This window comes from Molothrus aeneus, chromosome 1, assembly GCF_037042795.1.
Source record: "Molothrus aeneus isolate 106 chromosome 1, BPBGC_Maene_1.0, whole genome shotgun sequence".
Classification (NCBI taxonomy): Eukaryota; Metazoa; Chordata; class Aves; order Passeriformes; family Icteridae; genus Molothrus; species Molothrus aeneus.
The window spans coordinates 39,229,751-39,252,779 of NC_089646.1; the positions used below are offsets into that span (position 1 = coordinate 39,229,751).

The 23,029-nt window shown below is 40.6% G+C and overlaps 1 protein-coding gene across 3 annotated transcripts in view; it reads left to right on the plus strand.

Annotated features, from left to right (window-relative positions):
* RARB (retinoic acid receptor beta) overlaps positions 1-23,029 on the plus strand; it is a 312,141-nt gene that overhangs the window by 112,974 nt on the left and 176,138 nt on the right. For all 3 annotated transcript variants that reach the window (XM_066555407.1, XM_066555425.1, XM_066555416.1), the window contains exon 2: positions 7,089-7,586. In XM_066555407.1, the coding sequence (XP_066411504.1) occupies positions 7,409-7,586 (178 nt within the window). In that variant the 5' untranslated portion in view covers positions 7,089-7,408. The remainder of the gene's footprint in view (positions 1-7,088; positions 7,587-23,029) is intronic.

A 23,029-nucleotide genomic window follows, 5' to 3' on the forward strand; every position in this document is an offset into this window, starting at 1 on the left:
CACAGTAAATTGTTAACCCCATCACCTGACCTAACCATTTATCTTTGCTTCTCAGTATAGTTTTGGCAACTGCTGAGTAATGAAAGAAAAAACATGGAATGCAGATAGCTGTAGGAAAAAAAAAAAAAAAGGCAACAATCAACCCCCTGACCCCCTCCACCAAAAAAAATCCCCAACCCAGAAACCCAACCACCCCACAACTCAGTTTCAAACAGCCCTTTAAAGCAGCAAACAACAGGAGAAGATGAGAAATTGCCTGATACAGTGACAGGATCTTAAATATGGTTAGTATAGAACAGAATTAACATCTCTGTAGAATAACAGACATGTGAAGCATGGATTTTCAATCCTTCACACTTCTTGGTTGTGTTAGCACAAATAAATTAATAACTCTCCTGAACCTTTGCAGAACAAATAACCATAGTGCCTTTCAGGTTTTGAAATGTAAGCTCTGTGTGCTTTTAATGTTAGTTGTTATACATGAAGGTTGCCTGAAATAGGTTATTCTGCTTATGGAGTATTGTTCCCATATGAAGATTCAAGCTATGTACTCACAGCTGCTGCTCTCCAACATGGACTCTCAGTTCCACTAAAATCAATAGTTGGCACAGCAGGGTACTGTTGTATGGTGTGTAAATAAATGGGTGTCATTGTGTCTCACTTTTTTTTTCCCTTTTCCCCTTTCAGATTTAGATTTGCTCTTTTTCAGGCGTACATGAGTGTGTGTTTGCAATGCAGGCAATTCGAAGCATAGCTGCTAAGGGAGAAAGAAGCTTTTCCCCCCCCCTCCTTTTTATACTTCCCAATAGGATTTTAAAATAAACAGCAATTGCATTAATTATATTAATTATCTCTTAACAATGTCGGGGGAAAAGACCCCAAAGAAAACAGAAACCCGTTTTGCAAGTGTCAGCTTTATGACAAAAAGGAATTCACAGTCCCCCAGCAGACAGCTATCTTGCATACCAAGATGCAGGAAAAATGTCATAGAAAGAGTGTCTTAATTCTGTTACAACAATTTATCTTCCCTCTTTCCTTAAGTCTTGTACCTATATTTGAAAATATGTGACAATTGTGGTTATGGGATGTAAGAGCTACAGATCTGCTTTTCAATAAACTGACTTTGAAGTTCTGTTTCATGCATTTTCTTTTTTATTCATGCATCTGGTCATATAGAGTAGTTTACTTTTTTTGGCTGCAGACTTGGCAGATACAAAATGCAGATGTTGTTCTTCTGACTTAAGCTGCTATTTTAAGCTTTTTGGCCAGCGGTTGGAAATTTTAGGTTCAGTTGTTTATTTGCTTATCATCAAAGTGGTTTTTGTCATATAATTCATATATGAGTATTAGCTTTCTGTGTTTACTTTCAGAGTTTGAGATTAAGAGTATGGTCTTTTTTTTCCCCTTTACTTTTTTTAAACCAGCATGCTCTTTTGATTAATAAGACAGTAGAATATGTTATGCTTCAGAGAGCTTTTATTTGCAAGAAAAAAAAAAAAACTCAAAAAAAACCCCAACCAAAAACCAGCCCAACCCTCACATTGTGCTGCAATGCTTTCCCTTTAAGAAAACCATATCTCTCTCCAGATGCCTGCATCTCTTTGATACAAAAGGGTACACTAAGTTCCATCTATAAACAGAATCCACTAATTAAGAGTAATTGCTTCGGAGATTGGTACAGACTATTCAGCATCAGATGCATGTTCCTCTCAGATATCCATTAGCCTCTAATAAGATAATGCAGATGTGCCAGTCTGTTTCCTGTTTCCTTCTATTGTACCTTTATTGCCATATATGGACCAATGGGATGGGCTGAACAATAAGTGGATGTCCTTTTGCTCCCAGAGCCCTTCTCAAAGGAATGTTTGTTATTAGATTGCTTTTTCTGTTTAGTTTCACATCACTATGCTAATAAAGGAAACATAACACTCCAAGGGTTTTTTTTTGGTTTTTTTTTTACTTCTGCCACAGTAACTACTTTATTGTTTAATTAAATCTCGTTGGATAGCCATGAAAACAAAAATGCAACATCTCACAGTCAGTGAGAACTGGTGCAGAACGGAGTACAGCCTCTTTATGAAATAAAAGTTTCCATGCATTTTTAAGAGTTTAAAGGCAGTGTGGTTATCGTGTTACTGGATCTGACTGATTTACACTTGAGTCGTGCTAAATCTGCTGAATTATTCAGTACTGCTGAATGCAACACCATCAGCCAGCATAATAGAAAGCATATGCATAATCAGGGACTTCAATACAAACTATACATTAAATACAGTAAGCGTTCTCAAAACTTGACTTGTTTTGAAAACAGCATTAGAATATGTCTTGAAGCCAGCTAATAAATAAGAACACCACCAACTCTGTCCCTTGGGGAAAACAGGTAATAAATATATTGTTGAAAGGTTTTATATGCAAAATTTCTCTGAAATTGTTTTTGTTGCTCTGAGAAGAGCAACTTGCCTCTCCTGTCTTACTGCCCAGGCTGCCCTCCCAGTCCAGTGATTCCTGTTTTAGCCTAAGATTTAAGGGAGGGGCGGGGGGTTTGGCATTGGCAGGAAAGTGAGAAATGAACTTAGAAGAGACTTCCTCTGTGACCCTGGAAACTTCGGGGACAGCAGTGCTGCAGACTGAGGGCTTGGAGAAGCAAATTCCCAAGTGCCCAGCACTGTGCAGAACATGTCCTCATGTTGGGGTGCCTCTTCTGCATTCCTGGTTTTGTCCCCCAGTTGTAAAGGAAGAGCAACTGAGTTTACTGTGGCAGAACGGTGTAGGAATGGCAGATTTAGCTTAGAAGTTTTCTGGATGCTACATCATGGATATCTTAAAATGATTGCTGAATTTCAAACATTACCATAGGTAGGGCAGAACACCCCACTGACCTTTTCAGAAGTGAGGGAAGAAAAAAAAAAGACAAAAATCCTGCTTTACTTGCAATGCTGGCGACTTAATTCCCTAGTGAGAGGGGAGGAAGAGGAATGTGGAATTGGGATGTTGTTGGCAAAAGGGAGGACAGAGCGTAACCTTCCTACTGACACAGAACAATTGGCCAAACCTCCTGCTTTGGCTTCTTGCCTGTCCAGCTGTTGATGTGCATCAAAGTCACCTGTAACAGCAAAGGGATTTTAGGAATTCAAATAAATCTTAATACAAGTGAAAAATTCAGAAGGATGAGTTATGGTACAGTAATACCAAATATTGTTACCAAATGGAAGCTAAATATCAATATAATGAATGAGGCTCAATATATTTAATATATTTTAGGAGAACTGACAGATGTCTGAAGAGCAAAGCTGCTTTCTGTAGTCAAGCCTGTGCAAAATGCATGGGAAATTCAGAGACAATAAGAAAAGTTGGGTTACTGTTTATCCAGTAAAATTTGAAGCTTATATGTGAAAATTTGTAGTTTTAAATTTCTGCTCAGCTGCACAAACACTGAGAAGAAATGTGGAAGAGATACACCTGCTGCATTAACTTCAGCTGATAAATATTCTGCTCTGTTCTAGAGCTACTGTAGCCTCCTTCCCCTGTGGCCATCTGCTTTATCACTGAAGTCAAGTCAATAAAAGACCTGTAAAAACCAAAAAGGAGGAGGCATATGTTCTGTCAAAGAAAAGTCATTGGCCGCTGTTCAATGCAAAGTAGTGCACAGTGTGATCATCTCTTGGTGAACATTCAAAGGAACTTTTCTGTATGATCCTTTTCCATACTGCTTGTACTAGGGGCCTTGTACTCAGGAACAGTCACTAAGGAGAAGCCTATGGAAGAGGATTTTCATTGTATGCTGAGGAGATCCTCTGAAGTCCCTTGGTCACAGCCATTTTCTGAAAATGTTGCCTTCTGCCTCCAGGGCAGAAATCCATGCTGTTGCTATGGGTATTTACCATAGCAAAAGACAACAAAGGAAAATGTCCTTCACAAAGCTGACACCCGCACAGTGTTTTGAGCTATGGTACAGGTTTAGTTAGGCAAAAGAGGTGTTTTCACCTTGGAATTGCATGCAGCCTAGACATCTGTGGCTGATGTCCAGTGCTAGGTTCAGGGGTATGAATGTGTCCATCTGGTGATACATTAGTGAAATGTGTCATGAGAGTTGTGCCATGGAACTGGCGTGAATGGGGAAGCTGATTGTTGGGTTTCCTGTTCTACAGCAGTTTCTACTTTGGGATGTCCTCTGCTGGGCAGTATGAAGGTGATGGGTCTGTAATCTCTGTTAGCATTTCAAGGAACTTGAAATTCCTTGGAAACCATAGAATGAGTGGCATTTGCTTCTTTACAAGAAGCTGGAGCTGCTGATTGGTAGCTAATCTGCCTACAATTTGCTCCTTGACCATTGCATAGATGTTCTGCCATGTGAACAACCTGATGCTCCCAAGGGACACAGATTGGAGTGTTTAGAGTATCATGACTTTTACACTGTATTCTCTCTCTGCCTATGGAAAGTAAATTTCTGAAGAACTCTGAAGAGGAAGAAGTTCTCAAGGCTTATCTCCAGCACAGCTATCTGCAGGAAATTTCTGGCCGTGAGTGGTGAAAGGAAGGTGATTTTTGAGTAACGCAAGAAAAACTTACTTTCATGTAGTATTTCCAGTTTATAATTACACCTCATGTAAAATTATAAGGACACAAAACTATATGATTATAACCTAGTTTTGGCACTGTTAAATATATGTATTTGTATACTGGAGCTATAACATTGCTGTGTTCTGTCATCACCACTCCATCACAGATCATGTTCCTTCAGTAATGAAGAACTGACCAAAGAGTTTTCCTGAATGCCTTTTTCCCCCTCTGTCCTGAAGGAGTTGCTTTTTTCTCAATACTTTTCACTTAAATATGAATATATATCTGATGTGGTTCTGGGAACGTTTTTAACTTATGATGAGCTCTGCATTTTTCTGGCTAATAGAAATATAATTGAAGGTGTTAGATAGTTTTGTAAGATGAATTTTGTTTCCAGAGCCCTACATCATTTAAAAATAGATGACCTTGTTCTGTGTTTAATTTAATGCACACATTTTTAGGGCTGGTATTCATCAGCATCCCTCTCTTGTTCTTTTTTTTTTTTTTTTGCAAACACTTAAAAGTGTGGTATTTTTGCCAGATTTTGTGGAATTGCTTTATAAAACTTTGCGTGTTCCTTTGATACTCTACTTTCCTTGTCTCTTAAGCTTCATAAAGTCTTAGCCAGGTAAAGCAGGCACCAGTGATGGTTCATCTCATTTTGTGTTGTTTGTGAGTCAATGTATTTTAGCTGCTGGGGCTCCCTCAAAAGATCTGCCTGGTTTCACTGGTCTCCAGGCATGTGGTCCGCGAGCTCATCTTGGCCAGCAACTGTGCCTCCGCTTTCTGTATCCCCTTCTTGCAGCCTCATCTCTGCATACGTTTGCATCCATTAGCATTAAAGGCATTTTGTGCATAATTTACACAGTTATCAAATACTTACGAGCTACATTTCAGTTATCCCCAAGCAGGCTGCACTCAGCAGAAGCTGCTGTCTGACAACATGCACAGCTGGTAACCTTTGCTGGTATTCCACACAGAGGAGAAACACTCTGCTGCTCTCTGACAGGCAAACATGTGCATCCAAGTTGGGTTTTTTTCCTTTTTTCTCCTTGCTCATTTGAATTCTTACCGACAACTGGTGCACTGAGCAGCAGCAGTGATAGTCAGTACTGCGTTGTCACAGTTTTCCTCCTCTGGCGGCAGTTTTGCTTTGTGACCTTGACACATCATTTCACCGCTCCTCTGTTTTCCCACCCCAAAATCCTCTTGCTTTTGGTTTCAGGCTATAATTTCAAAGAATTACAGATAAAAGTGCTATATAGCGGTGGATGTGGTTACTGATCACTGACTGTGGCAGATGCAAGAGTGTAGTACGTTGTCTCAGGAAACAAAGCTTTACTCAGCCGTGGACTGCCTTACTTTTGGGTGGCTGAGTTTGCTCTGTGGCTCCTAGTTCCTCCTACAGTATGTGTTGGAGGAGATGAGTAAACTCCTTGTGCAGGATGAGCTCAGGAGCTGGCTGCAGCACTCACTGGCTTTTGCCTGGAGCACTGCATGAGTAGCTGCAGGAGCAGTGTTTGCAATATGGAAGTGGTTGCAGCCTTCCCAGTACTGTATCTCTCAAGACACCAGTAAGCAGCACTTTCTGGTGTTGCACCAGCAGGTTGGTTCAGAGGCCACCAGCCATTTGCTGTACGTAGATTTGAACTGCTATGGCGGGGGCAAATTTTGTGGGAATATCACAAGAAGTGATATTCCTGTTCTCAGCCTGAGGCTTTCGGTACAGAGCCTGAAAAAATGAGGACCCCTTGAAAGGTGGCAGCTGTTTGGGTGAAATACTGAGGAAGGTGTGTGGAGCTCTGGATGACTTTGAAGATGGTGTCATGAGAACAAGCGAGTTTCCTAGCATAGCACAGGAGCAGTGTATTGCATGGTATTGACTCACGCCACTCACTCACCAGATGATGAAATAATGGGTGCTTCTTTGTTTGGGCAGTTTCCCCTACCCCTCAAAAGAAAAAAAAAATAGGAAACCATTAGTGAGGTGTCTCCTAAGGGATAATAAACTAAGTATTCTTTGTGAAAACAGTAATTTATTAAAGCAATTACTGCTTTAACAGTCCAACCCAAAATTGCCCTCAGACGTGTGTCTCAGTGTCCTGCCTGAGCCATGGCACTGAAGTGAGTTGACAGCCCCCTCAGTGCCAATCCTTCTGTAGCTTTTAGGGGGACACTGGAAGCTTTCATACACAGGGAAATTTTTCAGAAGTTGATTATTTTTCTTCCCCAGCATTAATATTTCAGGTAATTATTGATGCATTGGTTTTAAATCTGGCAGTTTTCACAACAAGACTGCGTCACACCAGAAGTAGCTTTTGGTGTTGCACATTGTGCAGGGAAATCAACTCAATGGGTGTTCTGCTGTTAGCTTCAGTAATAGGGTGAGAGTTTTACATGAGCTGACCTTGTGGGACACTGATAAATAAATTGTAACTCAACAAAAATAACAATGAGAAAAATAGTCTTCTATGTTCACATTTAAAAACTATGTATATTTTAATTACTATATTGTTTTCTTCCCCCAGACTGTGTCAGTATGCATCTGTAGAGACCAGCTGTGCTCCCAGAGAAATATTTGTAGAGGCAACTGAACTGCACCCTGATACCAGAGTAAGACTCTCTAACCACAGTCTGCAGAGCAAGGATGTCCTAGAAGACAGAAGAGTAGGAAGCAGCGATGAAATATAGGATGGACCTGATATAGTGAATTACCTTTTCATCATCCCTCAATCCAGCTTAAGCTGTACCTTCAGGCTTGACAGCCCTCGTCATTCATAATTTGAGGTATCCAGTGTGCTGGCCTGGAGTGATGCAACGTGATACCTGTCCCCTGTGAGGTGTTAACATGACAACCAGCAGCCGCACATGTCCCGTACCGGCCGTGAATGGACATATGACTCACTATCCAGCAGCACCATATCCCTTACTTTTTCCTCCAGTCATTGGTGGACTGTCACTACCTTCCCTCCATGGACTCCAGAGTCACCCACCAACTAGTGGATGCAGCACCCCATCACCTGCAAGTAAGTGTTTGGTATTAATACCTTTTATTGACCAGCTCTCTTCTAATAATGATGGTGTTCATTCTGAAATTTTATCAGTAGTGGTCGCAGTTGTTCATCTATGATGTATTTTACTTGGGCAAAAAGCATGCATTTGTTTTGAAATACCATTTTCACTTCTTTTTTTTTATAAAAATAAACAGGCAACTGTATGGCATGCCAAAGCTATGGAAGCCAAGAGTGACAAAACCTGCTATGCATTTTGGTATATCCTGCATTAGTATACTAGCTGCAGAATCCAGTGTTGCTTTTAAAAAAAAACTGACCTTTTTGTAATAATGAATGGTGATGATTCCTCAATATAGAATCCTCTGAAGTTGCACAGTTATTAATACTGCTTTAGTTTTCTTCCATAAGTAGCTCTTTTCTTCATGTGCAGCTTCTGAAGAGCAGCCCAGTGGACAGCTGGTGTCTGTGAGCTGCCAGTGGCTGCAGAATGAGCCCTTGAGTCTGTGGTTGAGTTTCTGTTGTGGTTTAACACCAGATAGCAACCAACTATTGCACAGCTGCTGTCTCACATCTCCTTTCCCCCATAGTGGGATGAGGAAGAGTATCAAGGGGGAAAAAAGGTAAAACCCATAGTTTGAGATAAGAACAATTTAATATTGAAATGGGATATAAGAATAGTTGTCATCAAGAGGGAGGCAGCAAAAAGAGGGAGAGAAGTAAAACCCAGGAGAGACCAGAGATGCTCACTACAGTTGCTCACCACTGCTGACAGATGCCCAGCCAGTCCATGAGCAACCAATGGCCAACTCCCCCCCCCACCTCTTTATGTACTGGGGATGGCATTTTACCTCTTGGAGTATCCCTTGGGCCTGTTTGGGTCAGCTGTCCTGGCTGTGCTCCCTCCCAGCTCCTTGTGCACATCCTCACTGGTAGAGCATGGAAAACGGAGAAGCCCTTGACTTAGAGTAAACACTACTTAACACAGCGATGCTTTAGTTGGTGTTGTCAACATTATTCTCATACTCAATCCCAAAACCACAGCACTCTACCTGCTTCTAGGAAGAAAGTTACACTCCCAGCCAAAACTAGGATAGTTCTACATGCAGCACTGCTGAGGGTATTAGCTAAGGAAAGTTTTTTCTTTGCCTTATGACAAGCATGCTTTCTTCTTGGTCTTAATTTTATATGTGTTTAAGTGGCTCCAAACAAAACTGTCTCAGGTATAAACTTTCTAAGTAGGATCACTTAGAAAAGATACGTCTCTGGAGGTCTTTGCAGTGGATGACTGATGTATTTATCATCCAGGAAACCCAGATATATACAGCTTTGCAGATCAGTTTGTTGTTGAAGATGCTTGTCTAAATGCATTACTGTGACTGTTGGATATGAGAAGTCTTGACTAAACAGCACATGTGTGGAACAATGCACTTTCTGCTAAAGGAAAAGGAGATTTGTTATAGCAGTTTTCCTGATGCATCTTTCAACAGAAAGCTCACAAAGTTTCAGCTCCAAATTTAAATGGAAAATCACACAGTGAAGACAGTACTTCTGAAGAGTAAAAATTGCAGGTTTTGTGCTGCTTGATAGTAATTCTGGCTTCACATCTCATATACACATACTGGAATGCTGGGCAGTCTTGAAGTAAATTAGTGGGTTTGGTGGTTTTTTTTCTTTTTTTTTCTTCTTTTTTTTTGTTTTGTTTTGTTTTTGTTTCTGTTTTGTTTTTCTTCCCATTTATATGGACAGTTTTCATCCAGTCACATAAGCAAAGAAGTATAATTAGATCAGGTTTTTATTTGCCCTGTTCTATTGCAGGGTGTTTGTCTTCTTGGAGATGAAAAGCAAAACAGTCAGAAGGTCTACAAGTAACTTCAATTTTCCAATCCTATCAGAAAATATCCTGGTTGATTATCAGTTTATCATCCTGAATTTATCCCGCACTACTTCAGGAATACTCACCTGTTGAAGAAATAGTTTTATTAGTAAATGGGAACATTTTCTGAGGCATAGATTGGTAAATACCAAAGTTATATGATCAGCAATGTCGAGTTTTTCTTTTCTGTGAAGTTTTCCTGTGGAATTAAGACTGTGTTGCTGATGCATTATTAATGATTAATAAACCAGTCAGTCAGCCTTTCAGAAAAGTACTGCTTAGTATGAATTTCTGTCAATATGCAAAATAAGTGGCTACCTCTAAATCTTGGGGTTTGTGTCTTTATGCCCTGGTCCCAGCATTTTCAGGTCAGTATTTTTGTGGAGGTGCTTTGCAGCACTGGCTCTCTGTGGCTGAGCAGAAAAGCCTGGCAGCTGCTGTGCATAGCTCAAGACAATAATGTTTGCAAATACCAACTAAAATTGGCAAGATAGGAAGGAGGGTGCCTTGAATGAGAATTGGTTTTGAGACATAGTCCATTGCAGGATGACTCTTCTGGTTTGTACTACTCTGTTTTCATACCTGTACTGTCAGCACTCTGTCTGTAGACTTCTGATTCTGGAACTTGAGGTTTATATCACTGGAATTATAGAGACAAGTTCTTGGAAGCATGCAGGTTGAGCTTTGGGTTGTATTTTAGGGTTCTGCTCTCCATTGTAGATTTTGTTTGTTTATTTGTTTGTTTTCCCAATGAAGCCACCCATAGGCCAAAGCCAGTATGATTGATAGTCTCTATTAAAGTTAGAATTTATACTGTCTGGTGGAATAATATGGAACTCTCTTGAAAAGACTGGAAAAAATTATAGGTTGGCCAAACTAGTGCTCTTTGTATGCTTGAAGCTATTGTACTATTTATCTTCCAGATCTTTTCATTCATTAAAATCCAATAGAAATTACTTTACATAACAGGAATGTTATAAAAATCTCTTTAATCTTTATAAAACAATGCTGTTCAACAGCTTTTGTTCAAAGTTAGTGCCATTTGAGCTTCTGTGTTTAGTGCCTTGTTTTATTTTGTTCTGTCTTGGTTATACACTTTTAATGATGGCAGAATAACTTTATATCAAGTATCATTAAGTTATCTTAACCTACAGTTGGGGCAGGTATCTCCAGTCCCACGAAACAGACAACAGTACATCTTAGACACATGAATTGTGTGAGCATGAGGCCCTTGCCATAAATGCTCAGGATGGAGTGATTTAGTTTCATTGATGTTAATAATGCTGTTGCCTTTGTGACCTGTGACTCGGCTTCTGCTTTTATCCTGAGATACATAGTGCAAAATACTTAATAATTGGAGGTGTGGTCACAGTGCTGGAGGGGTCAGAGGATGAGCAAACCCACTTTTATGGGTACGTGAGCGCTGCATGAGCACCGAACAAGAGCAGGGCCAAGTAGGTCGTCACTCTGTGAGCCCCATTGATTTACCTGCCCCGTGTTACCCCGTGCAGCACGCAGCACACATCCTCATTCTTGACATCGGGTGCCACACAGGCTTCCTGGCTGCATTAATTAATGAGGAGTTTCTTCTTCACAGCAGAGGTGGTTTCAGGAGCTTGCTGCTTAGCTCATTTAGAAATGGTGGGAGAAGGCAGGACTGGAGGCATTCCTGTGCTTTTTGGGTCATGTGCCAGTCTCTCGTAGACCAAGAGGTTTTGGTTCTTTGCCAGACTCAGAGCAGCTACAAGAAATGGGCAAAAGTCCTGCAGAGCCTGACGTGTTTGCAATAGGAAAATCATAGAAGACTCGTGAAATAATTTATTTATTAAATTAATAAATTAATAAATTAATAAATATGGGCAAATATTGTTACTTGCTATTTTATTAAAGTAAAACCACCTTAGGTTCAGGTGAGTAGCAGACACACAGGCAATTCCTGTTTCTGAGTGGCATTGCTCTCCATCAGCCCTGGAAGAAGGGTCAGGGCCCATTGTGAGACCTAATGCTGCTGCCAGGGGTCAGTAAGGCAGATGTCACAAAGTGAGGATACCAGCTTTAGAAGAGTTTACATTCTTTATAAAACATTTGTTGTGTGGCTGCAGTGACACATTTTAATTTCTGGAAAAGTATTAGTTATAAAAATCAGTCTTACAAAAAATCTGAAACTCCAAGAAAACACCCTTAATAAGAGAATGACCACCTGAAATTTGAGAAGGATGGTATGTAAAAGCTTCACAGATCATTGTGGTATATCCAAGGAGTTGAAAACTGATGAGGAAAGTGCTGCTTTATGTTATGGCTGATGGGACTGCAAGGCACATAGCGATGTTGCAGTTTCACAAGCAAATATCAGCGTGGGGAAGATGAAGCCCTGCTGGTTGTTTGTAGAGTATCTTTGCAAGACTGGTTCCTGTAACATAACTTCACCAGAATGAGTTTTATAGAATTAGTTTAACATGGCTAAATACCACTACATAACAAAGCCAGTTGGTGTGAGCTGGAGGAAAAAGCTTAATCTGAGCTAATGCTGTGGTGAAAGGAATCCCTGAGTGTTTCCTAGACCAAATTAAAAAAGGGTCTGGACAATAACCACAGTGGGAGCCACTAAATAATAAAACACTTTGTTTGGCAGTTGTTCCCTTTCTGCTTGGATTGAACATTTGCTTGAACAAGGTGATTTGTGTAGCCCATGGCATTTGGTGGGAGCACCCCCATATTCTACCTCTGACCCCTGCCCCACATTTTGTTCCTCAGGCTGCCAACATGAGCCTTCGAAGCCTTGGAATCCCCCTTTCCATTTATTGCAAGGGAGGAATAGGAGTAGCTTGATAAGGGTCAGGGAAGAGCAGTCAGTCTGATACAAGAATGTCCTGGAATTTATATAAACTCAGTAAGGTTGCTTCATCCACATAACTTGGAAAAAAGTAATCTGCATGTGTTATTTAGAGGACTGTTGGGATGCCATGGAGAAAATTCCATATTACGGTCACTCATTGTATTTTAGCCAAGCTTTTCCATTCTTTTCTGTCTGGGGTGTTTTAAAAGTGTATAGTAAAGAATAAAAGACTTTATATTCTGTTTTATGTAAGTCTCCGAAATATGAGAAAATGTATGGAAATGTTTGGAAAGTAAGATCATCTGAGGAACTCAAAGAGGTAGACAAGGAAGCACCTACAATATTATTTCTGGTTGTGCTATGTAAATACTAATTATTTTATTTATTAGTCAGTATTACATATCAGGCTTTTCAGACATGCTCAGGACAGGCAGATTGTTGTTTTGGGCATTGTTTTCTGCTGGAATTGTTTTTCCTTCTATTAATGCAATTATTTACTCCTTGAACTTCATCTTAAAGATTTTTTTCCCTCCCTGGGAAATGGATTTTCTACTGGTATCATTAAAAAAGTACAGTTAAATCCAGTGTTACTGGTATAGTACTGCAAGATATTTTTGCCAGCCCCACCCGTTGCAGGAATTCATTTGCTTTTCCAGTCCTGTTGTTAATCATTATATTGACACAGAAAGTCCTCCCAAAAGCACTCTTTGGCAGATTGCATTAAATATGAATAGCAGATATTCATTACGATGTGTTGTCCCCAAGAGAACTCTAAACTATCTGCGCTACTCATGAGCAGGCAAATACACTAATTCTCCAGCTATTCAAATTATTTTCAAATAGTTTAGTGTGTCTCTAATAAAAACAAGAATGTCTCTGTTTCCCTTAATTACTCAGAAGGTCAAGGACTCCCACATCTCACTTTACTTCGCAAAATGGGGAATATTCCTGTTGGAGATTGGAGTATGGTTAGTACATGATGGATTTTCTTCCATTGGCATAGTTACTGAGGCAAGTGCTATCTGTAATGGACTGAAAAAAACCCTCCTCATCACTCTTTGACATTCTGGAATTATCTAAAATAGTATTATAATAGTTATATTGAATTAGGAAAAAAAAAATTCATGAATCAACCTTGTTTGATTCTGTTGTTCGAGTTTTTTCCCCACAGCATCTAATCATAGTGTAACTGCCTCCCTTTTTTCCAGTCCTGTCTCCCTGGGAAAGCTTGCTGTGTGGTCATTTATATGTATCTGCAATTAACAGATGACTTTCAATGTACCTACTTGGTGCATGTGTTGTCCATCGTTATTGGAAAGACAGAACATGTGTTTGCATTCAGAAAGAGGGGGGTAAACAGAACACGAATCTCAGATTTCTTAGCCACAGCCAATGTTGCCTCATGCTGTCAAGTCTAAGGAGTCCAGATGATACCCTGCAGATACCACTCATGACCCTGGAAACCACGATTTCTTTTCAGTTCTTCCTCTGTGTCATGTGGATCTTTTTCCTGGTGGAGATCTTTGTGTAGCTTGAAACCATCCATGCTTTCATTATTGAAACTGTGTTACATTGTCATTTTTGGATTCTAGTTGATCTGAAACTATCAAAAATTTAAACTTGCTTTTTCATGTTAGAGCTTCTTTTTCAGTATTGGCACTTTCAAATAAACCAGGAGCTCCTCTCTTCTCAATGCAGCTGGTGAATCCTGCCACACCACTGCCCTGCCAGGGTGGGTCCTCAGCACCCTGTGGATGCAGCCCACTTCAGATTTCAGTGGGCAGCATGCTCATCTGTGAGAAATCAGTCTGGGTGTGTATGGACAGGAATTTGCTTCCTGGGAGGAAGCCAAATTTAGAAATTTTCTGCTCTGGCAGGGAAAGCATGTGGTGCAATACTGGCATGTGCTCTGTAATGGCTCTGTGCATCCCTCGTTGACATGCTGTGGTCTGAGGGAGCCTGGTGTTTGGAAGTCAAATAGGAGCTGTCTGAGAACTGCTCTTTCCCTCCTTATGGGCCCCAAAGCAGGGAAATTCCCCAAAAAATCCCCAACAAAAAGCCTTCTTACCTAAGGCTGGAAATATATTTCTGTGGAGTATTGCAGATGACCTTCTCCTCTGCTCTGGCGCAACAAAAACAACGCCCAGTAGCTCCCAGTAGTGGGGATGTCAGGAATGAAGGGTGAAGGGCTTGTTGTAGTTCCCCGTTGTTGGTTTATTTGGGATGACTCCTCTGTTGCCCTTCCACCTAGTGATGGTGTGTTTGGTGTCAGTTCCTCCATCCATGTTCAAAAGGAATGTAATGCCAGGCTTTGGGTTTGGCAAGGTGGCAGCACCCAGAGTTATTTCACTGTCTGATGTGTTTCCAATCCAAATCGATAGGTGCAATCTTCTGAAATTGCTAACAGTGTGATAGTTCATGGTACTAAAAGTCAACATAAGCTTTTGCTTTTCCAGCTTTCTTTCTGAAGGCATATGCTCAGCAGCTAATCGTGTCATTTTAGCTATGTGGAGAGTTTCCATTCAGTCATGTTGCCATGTTCAAAAGGCAGGTTACTGTGTGGATTGGGAGGGGGATTTTGTTAATACCAGGAGGTTTTTTGTGAGGTAAAATGGGCCCTGTATTTTGTCTCAGTGCTGGCCTCGGTAAAACTTTCCTCCTTTAGTCTACTTGAATTGTGAGTTTGTGTTTACTATGGTTTTAGCAATATGTGGTGTTTAATTGTCTTATTAAATAATAGTCTTATTTAAGATTTAGACAGGGACAGATTTGTCTTCAGGAGGAATCAATTTATGGTTTTCCTCAGGTAGAATATCTTCCCTTTTTGCCTATTTAGGGAATATGGGGAACAAATTGTGTTATGTGGACTTTTCAGCTGTATCAATGACAACATGTTTCCCATTTAAAATGATAAATACCCACCCTATCTGATGAGCCCTGAAAGGGAAGGGAATCCTTTTTCCCTTCCTTTGTCCTTCAGTGCTCTGTTTCCTTTCTTACTGCCCAGAATAGGCCTACATCAGTAATATTCATAAATGATTTACAAAAGTAATTCCTGTGTAATAGCTTGGGACGTCAAGATTTTATGATGCTGCCAGATGTGCTATCAAACAAAATTATCTGGTTCAAAAAACTTGTGATAAATCTAGTCAGGGGAAATTCCCTAGGGCAAACTCACCCTCTACAAAAGTAACTATATCTCATAAAATTGTTAGATTTGCCTTTACCACATGTTTGAAATCAGACTTGAAGCAACAATTTTATTCATGTCAAAACTTAGGTTTAGTATAAACTAACAAACAGGAAGGACTGGCCTTAAGCAACAGAAAACTCTTTTCCTTTCAAAACACCACACACACACTCAGAGGAAATGTCAGAGTAAATATCAGAAATATTCAGAAAACCAGAACCTGCATCCCTGAGATACACAACTGTTTTGTCTAGATAATGCATTTTTAGAAAGCAGTCATACCCTAAATATAGTGGGTCTCACCAGGGTTGGCCTGCTGAGCTCCCGACAGCTGTATCTGAGTACCCCGAGGTTGTGCAGCAAGCAACATGCCCAGCATCTTCCCTGTGTGTTTGATTCTTCATGGTCTGAGCCAGGGGAAGTGTGTTGGTAGCAAGGTGTGTGTTTTGTCTGGGAATTTGGGATTTGAAGGAGGGGAAGTGCTGGAGAGGCACTGGAAGTCCCTGTGTGGCCATTCCTCCACATTGGGGAAGGATGGACAAAGGCAATGTGCCTTTGGCTTAGCTCCACAATTTTATGGTGGTCCTTACTTCTCAAGAAAGCCCACAAGGATGTTTAGGTGCCTACAAAAACAAACTTCATAGGTGTAAGTACTTCAGTTATGCCAGAGGAGCAAAAGGTTTTTGAGCATGATTTTCATCCCATAGTTCAAGGTGTCTGGGAGAGGGGCTGAAAGTCATGACTGTCTGCTGGGAGCATCTGGGGGAGAAATGCTGAGTTCAGGTGATGGAAGAGTTTGGTTCAGCATTTTTGGGAGGATAGAGCAGAAGAGGAGAGGTGGGTCTGGAGGCTTGTGATGCGCCATGTCTCTAGGGAATGTGCTTCTGCTTTTGGAGTACTCTGAGACATCCATGGGCTCAGCATGCTGTTAGATAACACACTTGCTTACAGCTTCAGTTAAGATGGAAGTCAGGTAATTCATGCACTCAATAGTGTGGACCTGCAGGTAGACTTTTGTCAGCTTTGTCTTTGCTATTTTTAGTGCTGAAGCCCAGTTGAATTTGATTTAACCTCAGCACTAGCTTTCCTGAACTTCATATGTTTCAATCTGAGACTTGTACTAAGGCTGATAACTTTTTTTTTAGAAATGTGAACTGCAAGAAATTAAGATGGGCAGAAAAAAACCCAGAAATACTGTGGAAAACTCAGAAAAATACTTACCTCATCCTTTTAGGATGGATTTCCTCATCCTTTCTATGGGTGGATTCAGACCCCAGCATGACCACACAGCTCCTGCGAATGCTGTGAAGACTCTGCCTGTGGTCACAGCTGGAGATATTTTTTTTCCTGTATGTGTGTAAAAATTATGTAGTTGACTCTTAGAAACTAAGGCCTTGATCTCTCAGCTAGAGCAGTAAGAGCAGATTGCATTCACTCTTTAAATTTAAGACCTAAGATGCTTTTCAAAAGCTGGCTTTTACTAAAGATGTATTTTGATATTTACAGTAATGGGGGAATATAATTTCTGAGATAATGGGAGGGAGGCAAAATGTAGGCTTATGCAGTTCTCATTTCTCAAAGTTAAAAGTTTTCAGGTGTATTTCAAGGCTTCATAACACAACATACCTAACTAGAACCTTTTACAACCCATGATGTTTTTTCCAGTCATTTTTTAAAAATACCTAATAGTTAGTTTCAATGAAGGAAATGCCAAAAGTCCTTTAAATACAGCTGTAATAGCATCACTTTTTCCTCTCTGTTTTTAAAAATAAGAAGAAAGACATTCTTTACCAGTACTGAATACTCCAGGGAAGAAAGGTGGTGTCCTAAGACTGCTCTGAGCAGCCTGCAGCTGTTACCAGAGATTCTGCCCAAAAACCTCTGGGCTCTAGCAAACTCTGCAACTGTATTTGAGGGAGAAAAATCTTGGCTCCCTTTTAAGATTGAAACATCCAAGCCAACAGCCCGAGTGCTGTCCTCACAATCAGGTCCCTGTCAGTGGAAAATGCAGCGCAGTTTCCTGCGCACTCTGATTTCAGCTGGGCACCATGGCCACTGTGGAATGCAGCATCTGACAGGGGCAATACCTACCCTTCTGCAGCAGAGCCAGTGGAAATCCTCATTCTTTGTATCCTTATTCCCTTCCTATCCTCATTCCTTCCAGCCACTGAGCGATACTTGTTTGAGGATAATGATCCTGGAGAGAGATGCTCAGACGTTCGTCTAGAGCCCTGAAACGAGGCCACACTGTAAATCTGCTGTCTTTGGGAGAATCCACGTGCATCCCAGCACTACCTAGAAGCTATCAGCAAAGGCATTTGCTGGGAAGTGGGACTGTATCGTGTAAAGAAATCTGTTTATGATATACTACTTTCGCATAGCAGTTCCAGGATCAAGAGTTCTGTTATTTGAGAAATTAAATCCTGTGAGGATCATTAAAAGTACAGAAATAGTGATGTCATTACAAAATTAACTGGCTATAAACCCGCAGGGTGACATGTCGATTCATAAAGGGAATAGCAAAACATAATGCAGGGCACATCTGCTGTTCTGATTCCTGCAGAACCATCAGCCTATTGGTATCTGCAGACCACTTGAAATTGAACATCTGTTAGAAGCACTCAAAAAAGCAGCAGGAGGACCTGTACACCTTGCAAAATGCTTTGCTGTCAGTAATATCATAGTTTCAATAGCAGATTCTTACAAAAATTGTTATAAGTCCCCTTCAAGTCTCTAGATCTTCCTGGCATTGTTTCTTAAATAGCGACAGCATGAGTAATAGTAAAAATAACATGGACTTTTCAAAAGACTTTCCTAACATTTTTATTACTTTTTATTTATGGTACCACTGCAACATGCAGACTGCTATAGAGTCTTCAAACAAAGAGGGATATGATCTCTGTTCCAAGTAGCTTGGAATCAAGGAAAGGAAGATATATGAAGAGTAAGAGAAAAGGACATGACTTCTGGGCCATGTGAAGGAGGTGAAGAAAGGCTCAGATCCTAGAAAGGGGAAGCTGAGTTTGGGGCTTTAAGAAAAATGCTCAGATGCTTAGAAACAAGACACCCTGTGGAGACTGACTTGCCTCTTGTGAAGACCAGCAATAAGATACTGCAGTGCATTTCAGAAAACCTGTGTGCATGGTCGACAGTTGATTAGGTATTGTAATTTAACTGCATCGTCTTAACTCCTACCCAGTCAGGATGACAGCGTGTTTCTCCAAGCTGCATGGTCCAGCAGAGTCCAACTAATCTGCAATTTTCTTCTGTTTAATGAAAGCAGATATATATTTAAGCCACAGAGAGGAAGATTTCACTATTGATTAGCAGTGGTTAGTGTTGCAAAGTGACCTGACAGACATTTGGAATGCATCAGCTGCCTCATGGTGCAGCAGCCAAATATCTTGCACAGTTTGCTCTCTTTCACTTTTATTACTTGCAGAAGAAGCGAACTTTGCCAGGGTGTTATTGGAAGGGATGTTTGCCATTTTAATATGTAATTACTCACACAAACTTGATGAAAACATGTTGCAATAGCTTTGATTTTTAAATAGGTAATGGTATTTACTTGTAGTAAAAATGAGGATCATTATAAATAGTTTGAGAAAGTGAATTAAAGTGTATAGCACAAGTCACAGAAAATGCCCAGTTTTATTCTGTGAGTACCAAAGTATTGTTTCAGATATATTCCCCATTTCAGTTTTTTTTAATAACCAAAGAATTTTTTACCTTGTTGTCCAAGATGAAGCTGGAACCTTCCATAGCCAAAGTAAAGCCTAATTGAGGCAATCCAACACTTGTGCAAGGATGTGGAGAGTCACTGACTTGGGCAGTTCAAATGGGGTTTCTGCCAAACCTCTGTCATTGTTCTGAAGCACTCTGCGTGAGTGCCAGGGGTTTCTAATAGTGCTGAGAGTTTTATACAATGGACAGCCCGGAATTTAAAAGCCTAATGAAGTGTGCAAAGGAAGAGCATTAACACTAAGCCCAGAGTGAGATGTGTGCATTTTTTTTCCCTGAGATGTTGATTGGTAATCTGTTTTTTAATCTGTTCTGTGCCCCTGAAACTTTGCCTGCCCAGAAGACTCCACAATGATAGTTCCAAAAAGAAAGCAACAAAATGATAAGGAATATGTGGCCCTGTTTGGGAAACTTTGTTTCTTTTTGAGGGAAAAAAGAAGTCAAAGTGTTTCAGAGGATGTTAATAAAATTGTTAAAGGCGCTGTCCTACAGCTTGCAGGGACACTCTGGAGGCGGTGCGTCTCCTTTGTCATCAGAGGTACTGAGCACATTTTAGGTCTAGCAGATTTCTTCTTTTTGGAGGAAAAGAGTATTTTGGGATCAGATCTGTTGTTTGAATCTGGCAAAGTGGAGCTATATCACAGAAGAAATCCAATGCCCAAAGTCCCTTTCCTCACCTGAACTTCAAGTCACAGTCCATCTGCTGATCACTCAGGAGCTCTCCCTTTAATATTTTTCTTTACTTTCTTGTCTCTGCAAGTCATCTGATCGTGTCTGATTTTATTTAATCGATTTATGTGGTGTTTGTGTGCTTCTGTGCTTTTAATTCCATACATTTAATTACAGAAAATGTTTCTGCTCCCTCCTTCCTTGCTGAAGGAATTGTTTTGTATATATCCTCAAAGTGGAAGGGTGAGGTGTTCAGTGAGATGTTGTGTTTGCAGTGAGAGGGATTCAGAAGTGGTTTTTTAAAAGGTTAGATTGGTTCTTGGCAGCCAATAAAAGGGGGAGCACAGTTTGGACAGGGCTTATGCCTGGACAATGACACAGGAGCTGGCTCCTGGGACTTGGTGTGAAACAGCTTGTGGAAACATGGGAGCCAGTGAACAAATTCAATTTCTAAGTTTCTCTGAGATAACTACAGCCAAGGGGTGCTCTTCACTTGTGTCTGCTGAGCACTGGTCATCCCACAAGGGTAATGAAGAAGGTGTTGGAGCCGTGCTGCTGAGTCACATCACCTTTGAACTTCCAATCAGAAGGTTGATGGTAAGCGTGTGTGACGATTTGCAAAAAATGCTGATCCTTTTCAATTGGCTATTGGTCCGGAAAGTTGGGAACCATTGACCTAACTTGTGTCTCTAAGGTCAGGGAGACGGATTTCCAACGATTTGTGCCCAGGATCAGACATCAGCCTGCTAGGAGTAGCATGAAGAAAGGTTGCTGTCACAATGAAGTATCACTTCTTCTTAGGATGGACTACTTTCTCCTTATTTTTTTCCCAGAATGTTTATTGTTCCTGACCTGGTTTCAGAATATCTTGTATTTTACAAGACACAACAATACTTTGATCAAAATTATATACTAGAATAGATGTCACAGGGTGAAAAAGGCTCCAATGAATTTCAGATCCAACAAGGGGCAGGCAAATTTCTTTGTGAGCTTGTTAATCACTTTAAACAAAATTGCTCCCCAAAATTGCTTGTTGGGAATCACATATTCACCTCTGTAGCCATATATGCCTGTGCAGGAAGTGAATAAAATCCTGCTGCCTTGCTGGGTGGCTCTCTGCATGAACATCACTGACAGGGTTGGGTCTGTCCCTCTCAGTGTAGTTCTTTGCAGGATGACCTTGGTCTGGGTGCCTGTGTCACTGTTTTTGTGTTCAGGAGGTGCATTGTTCAATTATTTTAGAAAATGTTAGTCTCAGTCAGCCCATGTTGTTTCTTTCCTAGTGAAAGGTTATTATTTTCTCTGCAGTGTTTGTGTTGCAGCAGAAGGTCTGGGACGATTGGGAGAAAAGGTTGACGGAGGGCAGCCAGGGCTGCTAGAAGGATTGCTGGTGTTTCTGAGGGACAGAGGGAACAGCCTTCACCCGTGGCAGACATTTGTTATAGATTCCCTCTGAGATCAGGAAATGAGTACAGTCATCGCTTTGTAATTAACTGTGAGGGGAAAATCTCAGGAGATGGCAAAAACAGATTTGTCCACTTAGAGAAGGAGCGCCGTGACTTAACAGGTGTATGGTGCCTGTACTGCACTACTTAGGAGTTCTTCAGGCTTGGCTGCAAACAAAATATTATCTGACTATAATAACATTGTGAACCCAAAGACCTTAACTGGTTTCATTATCAAGTGAGTGCCTGAGGGGAAATACACAGATGGAAAGGCATTCCTTTCCTTTGGTATAATGCTCTTGTGCCAGAGAATTTATGGCCAGGACGTGGTTGGCCCTTGCATGGGCGACTGGTGGGGGAAGCACATGAAGTCATTCTGGTCTATTTTTCTTTTTTTTTTTTTTTTTGGTTGTTATCTTGTAGCCTGTTAAAGAGGTGAGTTTTCATTGCCATGCCAGAGCTTGGGGACAGCACGCTGCAAACTACAAGATGGGGTTTGTGCCATCCACTGCTCTCTATTGTGGACTTTGATCTCTCCCTGGGAAACAGGGAGGGAACAGCCCTGTATGGAAAGCACTCAGCACCCTGACTGGTGGATTCAGGCTACTGTAGGTCAGAGTGATCCTCAGCAGGTGTTATCTTCTTAGAATTTAATTAATTGTAGGATGTGTTGGAGGGCTGATCAGAAGCGGTGCCCTAAAAGTGAGGGGGTTTTAAGGGAGGTTGTTTTGTTTGGTTTTCATTTGGGTGGTTTGGGGTGTTGGGTATTTTTTGGTTTGGTTTGGTTTTTTTTTGTTTTTTTTTCCTTTTCTGGCGCAGACAGATCTTGGAAAGATCAGCCCTTTGTTGTGTATTTCCAACTTGTGCTCTACTGGCTGGAGATAGCATCTACAAGGCAGAGCTCTATAGCTCAGGCAATCTGAAAGGCTACACATGAGGGGGTAAAAAAAGAGAAAAGAGGTGATATTAACTTATCATTTAGCTAGCTGAGGTGTCCATACTCTTTTCCAGTTCATGAGTTACCCTGTGGTTTCTCAATTATAGATGTCAGAAGAAAGGTATGAAAGTTACGTTTTTTAAATCTGTGACCAGAGAGGCTGCTGCTCCCTGGAGAGGAGTCTGGTCTGTTCATTTTAGAGAACCTGAAGATGAAGATGCAGAACACATTAGTTGGTTGTCTAAAATACTGTTATATTTTTCAGAACTAAACAAATACAAAAAGATGGAAATTGCATGCAGGATCCATGTTATATTTGTGAGTGTGTGTGTGCATGCACATTTAGACTTATTTGAGAACCCAAAGGTATTGAAGCAAAAACTAAATAAATAATGAAGTTGTGGTTCAATTGTAAATGTTAATGTTTCTGTGAGAGACTGAAGAAGTTCTTTTATTATTCAAATTGGCTTGTTCTTTCCTTGTTTATTTACCAGTTTGCCCTCTTTTTGAACATTATATATGATTTCATGGTTAAGAGTTCACAAATCTTAAAATGCTGCCTTCTTGTCAGTGACACTGATCATACTGCAAAGGTCTTTTTAGAATTTTATACAGATCAAATAGCTCTGTTTGTTAAAAAAGGTCAGAAAAAAGGTCACCAGAATCTTTCATTGTTGGCAAAACTACTTATTTTTTTCTTAGTCTGGGTCATAAAGATAGCTGAACAGAACTGCTTCCACTGAATTTAATGATTAAAAACAAGC